At 37.9% G+C, this 9,526-nt stretch overlaps 1 protein-coding gene across 2 annotated transcripts in view; it reads left to right on the top strand.

Moving 5' to 3' along the window:
- Nucleotides 1–9,526, top strand: part of PSMD1 (proteasome 26S subunit, non-ATPase 1) — a 90,295-nt gene that overhangs the window by 20,225 nt on the left and 60,544 nt on the right. For both annotated transcript variants that reach the window (XM_011222659.3, XM_002917439.4), the window contains exons 10-16: nt 558–646; nt 1,310–1,388; nt 1,866–2,039; nt 3,668–3,779; nt 4,508–4,704; nt 5,894–5,989; nt 7,025–7,089. In XM_011222659.3, coding sequence (XP_011220961.1) covers nt 558–646; nt 1,310–1,388; nt 1,866–2,039; nt 3,668–3,779; nt 4,508–4,704; nt 5,894–5,989; nt 7,025–7,089 — 812 coding nt within the window. The remainder of the gene's footprint in view (nt 1–557; nt 647–1,309; nt 1,389–1,865; nt 2,040–3,667; nt 3,780–4,507; nt 4,705–5,893; nt 5,990–7,024; nt 7,090–9,526) is intronic.

Raw genomic sequence — 9,526 nt, forward strand, 5'->3', positions numbered from 1 at the left:
CTCATAGTGGAGGAGCCTGATGTGGGGCTCGATCCCAGAACACCGGGATCACGCCCTGAGCCGAAGACAGACGCTTAACCGCTGTGCCACCCAGGCGCCCCTACTACCTAAATTTCTACCTAAAATCTCCTGATCTCAAGTTAAGACCACAGCTAATACTCTGACTTGATTGTTTTTATAAACTACCTATTTAGTCTTTATAAAGAAGTATCCAAGATTCACAGTTTTGTTTTTTTTTTTAAAGATTTTATTTATTTATTTGACAGAGAGACAGCCAGTGAGAGAGGGAACACAGCAGGGGGAGTATGAGAGGAAGAAGCAGGCTCCTAGCGGAGGAGCCTGATGTGGGGCTTGATCCCAGAACGCCGGGATCACGCCCTGAGCCGAAGGCAGACACTTAACTACTGTGCCACCCATGCACCCCCAAGATTCACAGTTTAAATATCAGTTCAGTTTATTAAAATTTTTTCACAAAACAGGGCCTCTGATTGTATGTCTACATGCAAACCTTGCATATGTATTAAATACTTTATATAAAAATCTGTTTGTTTTTGTAGGATGCAGTACGGAATTCTGTATGTCATACAGCAACCGTTATAGCAAACTCTTTTATGCACTGTGGGACTACTAGTGATCAGTTTCTTAGGTAAATATTCTTGAGGGTTTCCACTTTGGTTTAAAATCGTCTTTAGTAGGGACACTGTTAACATTGTTACATGGATGTTGGAGAGCTTCCCTTACCTGCTTGTCCTGAATTTTAAATTCTATTTTTGTTATTTTATACTTTTTTTTCCCGAAGATGTATTTACTTTATTTTAGAGGGAAAGAGAGCATGTTGGGGGAGGGGCAAAGGGGAAGAGAGAGGGAATCCCGAGCCGACTCCCTGCTGAGCACAGAGACCAATGCGGGGCTCAATCCCACAACCCTGAGATCATGACCTGAGCTGAAATCAAGAGTCAGACACTCAACTGACTGAGCCACCCAGGCACCCCTATACATTTTTTATTGCACATGCCTGCTTCTTGTAAGGTAAAATTCCCTTTATTAGTTGGCTTGAATATAGGCTTTGGCATGAAATATATTAATATAATTCTGCTTTTGTTCATAATGAAATTACATATCATGCATTTTTTAGTCTTCAAATCCTAAGAACTTAGGAGGTAAAAATAGAATCAGCAGTAACTTGAGCTCCATACACTAAAATGATTTGTAATAGTTCAAGGTAAAATTTTAATGCTTTGACTTTAGTGTTTTAAAAAGCCTTATGGAATTCATTTCAATAGTATTGCTGAATTTTCTTTTTTTACAGAGATAACTTGGAATGGTTGGCAAGGGCCACTAACTGGGCAAAATTTACAGCTACAGCCAGTCTGGGTGTAATTCATAAGGTAATATGCACTGATCAGTATGTACAGAAGCAATTTTTCTGGAGTTAAAAAAATAAAAGTTTACTGTAATTTATTCACAAGTACATTTTGTTAAATCAGATCAGTCCTCTTACAGGAAAGAATAAAGTAAGTAAGAAAATCCCTATGTGTTTGTTTTTAATAAAAGGTGGAAATCCTTTTCCTATGAAGACTAAGACGTTTCTCAGAGGATAAATTGAAATAAGTTATTTGCATGGTCGAAGATAAATTTGGAGAAATGTTATAAAACAAGGGAAAAAATTGAAGCATTTGTTTCTAACAAGGATGTGATTGGATCTCTTAAAATTCTCTCATTTGAGTTACAAAGCTGTCTAGGAGAGAGACGCATTTCCTCCTCTTTTAGAAAGTGAATTTTCTGGAGAGAAGACGCTAGTCATAGAAAATATATATATTTTCTCTCACTTTCTCTTACACCTTTCTTGTGGTTCAAATTTACAGGGTCATGAGAAGGAAGCATTACAGTTAATGGCAACATATCTTCCCAAGGACACCTCTCCAGGTTCAGCCTATCAGGAAGGTGGAGGTCTCTATGCATTAGGTCTCATTCATGCTAATCATGGTGGTGATATAATTGACTATCTGCTTAACCAGCTTAAGAATGCCAGCAATGATGTAAGTATTGGAATGAAAAACTAATTTCTGTTACTTAAGAGTCCAGGAAAACATTGTATTTGCCAAATTATTTTAGTGAATACAGATTTTGTAGGATTTCAAAATTCCAAAAATAGAACTATTCTTAAAGAATTATTTGTTAAGGTAATTTTCTTTCCTTCTCTATAAACTAAAATTGTGCTTCTCGGTCCTTTAAGCCTTGTATGTGACAAGCAAAATAAAGTACCATATATTTGTAAAATATGTATTGTATTTGCACACTTAAGAGTCTTGGAATGTTATAACTATATGTGACTTTAGTGATCATTTAGTCTGAGTTTATTATTTTATAGAAAACTAAGTCCCAAAGAAATGCATAACTCTCAGGAATCAGAATTCTTGCTTTTTTGCTATTTTATAATTTTTAAATCTAATTCTTTTGGAAAAACTTATTAAGCAGCTTGTTCTCACTTTAAAGAACCTTGAAATAGGATTTTAGACTTTAGCTTTTATGTTAGAGTAGACTTTTTTAGAAGCCTATTAGGAGAGTAGCTAAGTAAGCCAGACAACTTTGTCCTCCTATTTCAGTGAAAAGATTGAGGCCAGTAGGATCATCTGTCTTAGCTAATAAGCTCCTCATCCACAAATATTATGTACATTTATTGTATCTTTGCCTCGTGTCCTCTGGTCTCAGGTAGAAATTTTCTTATCAGACAAAGCTCTTTGGTTGCCAGCAGTAGAAACTTCTGCTGACTGACTTAAAACAAGGAGTTTACTGGAAGTAGCTTATGTAATTAAAGGAAAAGTGGATAAACCAATTCTCAAAAAGCAAAAATTAAGAGGCAGGGCAGTTCTAGGGATCTAGATAGCAGGAACTAATGGAATCATCTCTCTAGGGCCCTATTGTCAGGATGAATAAACTTGAAATGTTTTTGGGTCATTTCACTGTAGAAAGATTAAAATTTCAGAGAAAGAGCATCCGAGTGGTCTGTTTTGGGTCACAGTCCCACACTTTGAGTTAGGAGAAGGTAGGTGCTTATTAAATGGCAATCCCACCAAGACTAACCAATGGGAGAGGAATATTTTCCAGGCAAGATTGGGGTGCTATCACCTGTAAAAGGAGACTGTGCACTCAAAAATGACACATGACCACTAAAGTGTCCCTCTTGAAATTAAGACCAACTTTTGCCCTTGACCCCATTTTTGTCCCACTTCTTCCCACTTCCTTACAACCGTGTTCTATTAGATACCCTTTTCTCCTCTCTTCAGGCTCCTTCCCCTCAGCCCATAAGCATATTCAGGTCTCACCTATCCTAAAAAAAGTCTTTCTTTGACCCGTGCTTCTCCCTCTTAGTTACCATATATCTCCCCTTCTCATGTAAACTTATTGAAAGAGAGCTGTACCCTTTCCCTCCACTTTCTTATCTTTCATTCACTTCTTAACTTACTGTTAGCATCAGCAAGCACCATTCTTTTGAAACTGAAATTGCTGAGATTACCACTGGCTGTCTGCTTCTCAAATACTTTGATCATTCTCACTAGGTCAGCTGTTCTGTGTGTTTAATATCACAATATATTTTTAAATTAGAATAAAAGCTTGGACGTGTAAGTACAGTGTTCCAAATCAGAACCTATGCTTTTCCCCCTAGATTGTTCGACATGGTGGCAGTCTGGGCCTTGGTTTGGCTGCCATGGGGACTGCGCGCCAGGATGTGTATGATCTGCTAAAAACAAACCTTTATCAGGATGATGCTGTGACAGGTAAGTGATTCTTTCCAGAGAAAACAAACTTTAGGATTAACTAATGTAACTTTCTATTTATATTTTGTAGTCCCTAGAAATCTAATAGATTACTTGTAGAGGGAGTGGATTTTGCCCTGTTCGTCAAATTCATAAAAATAGGTTTTGTGATATACAGGTTTTAAAAATGGTATATCCTGTGTATCTGTCTATATAACTGACTTTTGCAAATAGAAATTAGAGTGATCTACTTGAATCTCAGAGCTGTCTACATTGCTTGGTGATAATGTAGAATGATGTCGTTATGTCTCCTTTGAAATCATTGTAGGATTCAGTGATGCATTCTGTCAAGATTTTTTTTTTTTTGAAGATTTTTTATTTATTTGACAGAGGTAGAGACAGCCAGCTAGAGAGGGAACACAAGCAGGGGGAGTGGGAGAGGAAGAAGCAGGCTCATAGCAGAAGAGCCTGATGCGGGGCTCGATCCCAGAACGCCAGGATCACGCCCTGAGCCAAAGGCAGACGCCCAACCGCTGTGCCACCCAGGTGCCCCGACTGTCAAGATTTAAAAGGAAAATAGCTGTAAATATATGGATGTACTTTTTATCAGATGGTTTGAAAAAATGCTACCAGAAGCTAATTGTTGTTTTGATAGTTGATGATAATAAGTGCCACTTCCAATAGGATATGTTTTATTGATTTTACATACATAATTTTTATTTTTTAATGTTTTACTTTTTACTCACTAGGTGAAGCAGCTGGCCTGGCCCTAGGTTTGGTTATGTTGGGCTCTAAAAATGCCCAGGCTATTGAGGACATGGTCGGCTATGCACAGGAAACTCAACATGAGAAGATTCTGCGTGGTCTAGCAGTCGGCATAGCATTAGTGATGTATGGGAGGATGGAGGAGGCTGATGCTCTCATTGAATCTTTGTGCCGTGATAAGGTGAGATGATACATTTTTTATCCTTTTCTCCCTGCACTTCATCACACCCTGTTTATCATCAGCATTTAGAGAAACACTTCATTAGAAATTATCTCTGTTCCCCTCAGAACACCTAGCTACACTTGTTGATGAAACTACTTGCAAGATATATAAGGCCTAATGGAGGGGTGCCTGGGTGGCTTGGTCATTAAGCGTCTGCCTTCGGCTCAGGGCGTGATCCCGGCATTATGGGATTGAGCCCCACATCAGGTCCTCCGCTAGGAGCCTGCTTCTTCCTCTCCCACTCCCTCTGCTTGTGTTCCCTCTCTCACTGGCTCGTTCTCTCTCTCTCTCTGTCAAATAAATAAATAAAATCTTTAAAAAAAAAAAAAAAGCCTAATGGAATGTAGAGAAGGAGAGCACTGATTAGAACAGGTGAATAGGACTAATTTGAGAATTTTAATTTAATCAAGACTTCAGATCAGTAATTTTCAGATAAGCAGATCCAGAAAAGTTCTTTAGAAATTTATAGTTGATTTCTTTTAGAAATAACGTTTTTGGAATCACTTCATAATCATTTAATAAGTTATAAGGTCTGTCTCATTGTTTTTTCATCAAAAACCATTGCCAGTCTCTATGCTTATTTATCTGAGTGAATTTTTTTCATTGCCTTTTGTTTTGTTTTATTTTATTTTGACAGTGGTGGTGTGTGTGGTGGGTAGTCAGTGGTTGCTAATGCTATCCTCTATAGTCTGATAAAAAGAACCACTGTTAGTAGTTAAGTGATAAAACTGCTAATTGTTTTACTCAGCTCTCAGACACCGTATCTGTTCCACTCAGTGCTCAAGAGTTAAGTAAGCAAGTTACAATGTTGAATTAGAAGCGAGCTTCTTTGTTATTTGTTTAATAAATGGAAGCTGAATATCAGAGGGTAGTGAGTTGGTATTGGACTTGAGTTGATATAGTCAGTGTAAGGCAGTGCAGGCACGTTGCATAGAGCGTTGAGAATTAAAAGGAGTTAATTCCTCCTGTATTAGAGTCTGTATTTCCACATTCATTTAGAAAGTTACCAACTGCAAAATCTTTCCCCTTAAGCTTTTTGTTTCTTACCTGAAACCAACTCCCTTGTGGATGCAGCTGTGCCAGTTAGACTGTAGAAGTCACTGTTTGAAATGATAACTTGTCGATTGATGTAGATTATTCTTCTTAGGACCCAATTCTTCGACGATCTGGAATGTACACTGTAGCCATGGCCTATTGTGGCTCGGGTAACAACAAAGCCATTCGACGCCTGCTACATGTTGCTGTAAGTACTCTTTCTTGGGTAGAGGTGGAAAGGAAGGTTTGCAGATTGACACTAAATGTCTAGGTTGCTGCAGCACCCACACTGCATGACCACCATGAGTGATCTCAGGTTCAGAGTCTCACTCACTGGACACAGTCAGCTATAACCTAAGCACCAGGTATAGAACAGGATAACAATATGTCAGTACAAATAGAAGTCCTTAAAATAATTCAGGGGCAACTTCTGAAAACCTACTCCAAGGGGCACCCTCATTTATAAGGGACAAGACCACGTGAGTATGTGCAACTACCCTAGGATAGGGAAATCTAATGAACAATAAAAACCACTTCTTTTTTCAGCCTGTGAATTTAGCTTCCAGGTACCCCTAGGGAACATGCTGTATTACAAGAGATACCTTGCACAGGAAAGCCAGCGCCCATGTTTTCCAACAGGCTTTTCCCATTCCTAGTCCTCCCAATCCACATAAAGTTTATAAACAGTAATGTTGCCTGGTAACATAGTGGACATTGCACATATGTCTTAACTTAGTAGGTTTCTACCATCTTGGTTCCAGGAGAAGGTAAACCTTAGGTCATCTTCCCATGCAGAAAAGGTTTAGAACTATTATTATCTTCTTCCGAGAGATACTCACATCCCATAGTATTTATTATTAATTTCTCTTTTATCAGTGAAGTATGTGGTATGTTGTAAATTGTAAATGTTTGTATTTTGCTTGAATTTAGGACACGCTTTTTTGAAAACAACATTGAAGGAATGGTTAGATTTTCAGTGTAGCCCAGAAAAGCTATAGTACAGCTGAAATAATCTTTAGAAGTAGCCCTGATTCTTAAACTTCACCAACCTTAAAAGGCTTGTAAACCCTGAAATAGAGTATTTCATTTGGGTTTTTCCTAAATTGAGGGAACACATTCTAATTAAAGAGTAATATATTAATAAGGTCTGATTTACATTTGAATGATGTGAGCCTCTCATATGAGTTAATTCTAGTAATAGAATGCACGGTATAATGTAATCATCCTTTCAAATTTTTCCTAGGTAAGCGATGTCAATGACGATGTCCGGAGGGCAGCAGTAGAATCACTTGGGTTCATTCTGTTCAGGTAATAATTTCTAATCTCTGGTTCTCTTTAGAGTCCTTTTTTTTTTTTTTAAATAGTCAATACCTAAACGGAAACTAAATATCTGAGGGATATATCTAGGTTCAGAGTGAAGACCATTTAACAATAAGATTACTACTGTTGATCTGAAAAAGAAGCAAGTGTGTCTTTAGAGTCCAAAAACCTATTTGAAAAGTAGTAAAATGACTTTATTATTTCTGTTTATTTGTTTCATAACATTCTATGTATTTGCTTAAATTTCTAAATCCAAATAATGTGTTTATTACTCCTCTTTCCATACACATTGGCAATTCAAATAGGATGTTGTTTCTTACATAGGGTTGTAGAGTTCTTGAAGCTCTTTAATGAAAATAAAAGGTAATAGACTTTGTTTCAATGCAGAAGGGTGAAAAATTTGCAGATTTAATAAAATTATTTTGGACTTGAGATTTGGAGATGCCCTTGACATAGGATAGTTGTGATTAAGAGGACATACTCTGAAACCGATCTGCCGGGATTGAATCCTGGCTCTTCCATTTACAAGCTGAGTGACTTTGGGCTTGTTAGCCTTTTTGAGCCTCTAATTTCTCATCTGTAACATGGGTGTAATAATAGTATCTATTTAGGAAGTGTGCTTTTGGGGTGCCTGGGTGGCTCAGTCGGTTAAATGGAAGATTCTTGGTTTCAACTCAGGTCATGATCCCAGGGTCCTGGGATTGAGTCCTGAGTAGGGCTTCCTGCTTCTCCCTCTCCTTCTGCCCTTCCCCCTGCTTGTGCTATTTCTCCCTCTCTCTCAAATAAATGAATAAATCTTGGGGGGAAAAAAAAGTGTGTTTTTGGATGAGCAACTGAATCAATATCTAAAGCCCTTAGAAGAGCGTCTGGCACTACTAACTGTTATTTAAGCATATGATAGTAGTGGTAACTCTAACAGTGGTGGCAGATGCTGTAGTACTTCTTGCAATTCTTACTGCCTGCTTATCTCCAATCTCAAATACCATTGTTTCTTTTGGCTAAGATACTTTATATTAAAATCCAGCAAAGGCAAATTAAAAGTACTTCTTTTAGCTCTATTTGGACACTGCTTATTGTAGCTCATTTGTGATGGAATCATACCAAACAAAAAGTTCCCAAGGTACATGTTAGATGAGTCCGTTAGATGAGACTCACTCATGTCCTTTTAATCTCTGGTGTAGATTTTCTCCCAAGTTCCTGGGAGTGAACCTTTGTTGTAAAGGTCATAATATAATGCAGTAAATATTGAACATTGTGAACTGGTTACAGGAACTTCTTCGTAACATCTTAGGAAGTTATTCCATTTATCAAGAGTTATCCGGATGGGCTGTAAAATATTTTACTCCTATGTGGATAAAAATGTTGAATAAAACAGCAAAGTACAGACCCATATAACATAGTAATCAGGTTTCTCCTTACACCAGGCAGTTTTGTTGAATAAGGTTGTTCAGCCACATGCTAACCTCCTTCATTGTGTTGTTCTCTAGCCCTCATTGTTCAGCTTGTTCACAAAGACACTAGAGAGCCTTCATTAAATCTAAAGACAGTATTTACACGGATCTACTAGTCTGATACCTCCAAAATAGGATATGTGATTAGTTGGTTATTATTGTTTTTAGTAATCCATAGAAGTGTCAGATAATCATTGATTCTTTTTCTAAGGTATGACAAAACCTATGTGCATTAAGCTATTCTGCATTTTTTTAAAAAGATCTGCAGTAGACTGCACACTTAGTTTCTTGAGTCCTCTTTCTCTTTTTGAATATAGAATATTTATCCACTTAGTAGTCTTTTTGTACTTTTGCCATTTTCTGTTTTTTTCTCAAATTTGTCAGCAGTGGTTCCGTAATTACAACCACAAGTTCTCTTTCAGGGAGGTGATTCGTTTAGCTTACAGTTGAACTCTGTAAGGCAGCCAGTCTTGGCACCTCTTTTACATTTTTTTAAAAAAATTATTTATTTATTTGAGAGAGAAAAAGCACAAGTGAGAGGAGCAGAGAGAGAGAGAGAGAGAATCTGAAGCAGACTCCGTGTGGAGCTGGAGCCCGATGCAGGGCTTGTTCTCACAACCCTGAGACCACAGCAAGAGCTGAAACCAAAAGTTGGCAACTTAACCAACTGCGCCCCCCCCCACAGGTGCCCCTCACCTATTTTATGTTTTGATCAATCTTTACAACATTACTTTTTATCTTTCTGGTCCAAAAATCATTCTCCTGGGGGGGGGCAAAAAATGGAACCAAAAATAGAAGTTGGATAGTTCTGTTTTCTCCCTGTCCATTTTTGGTGTATTATTTTAGCCACGCTGTGACCCTAACCTTTCACTGGTTTTGCTCTAGAGTTTAGATGCTGGGGCAGGGAGGGGGGCATTTGGAGGGGTGGCGTGTGAGACAGGTTTTTGTTTTGTTTTAATTCTTATCAGAGAACT

Source organism: Ailuropoda melanoleuca, chromosome 2 (genome assembly GCF_002007445.2).
Source record: "Ailuropoda melanoleuca isolate Jingjing chromosome 2, ASM200744v2, whole genome shotgun sequence".
Taxonomy (NCBI): domain Eukaryota; kingdom Metazoa; phylum Chordata; class Mammalia; order Carnivora; family Ursidae; genus Ailuropoda; species Ailuropoda melanoleuca.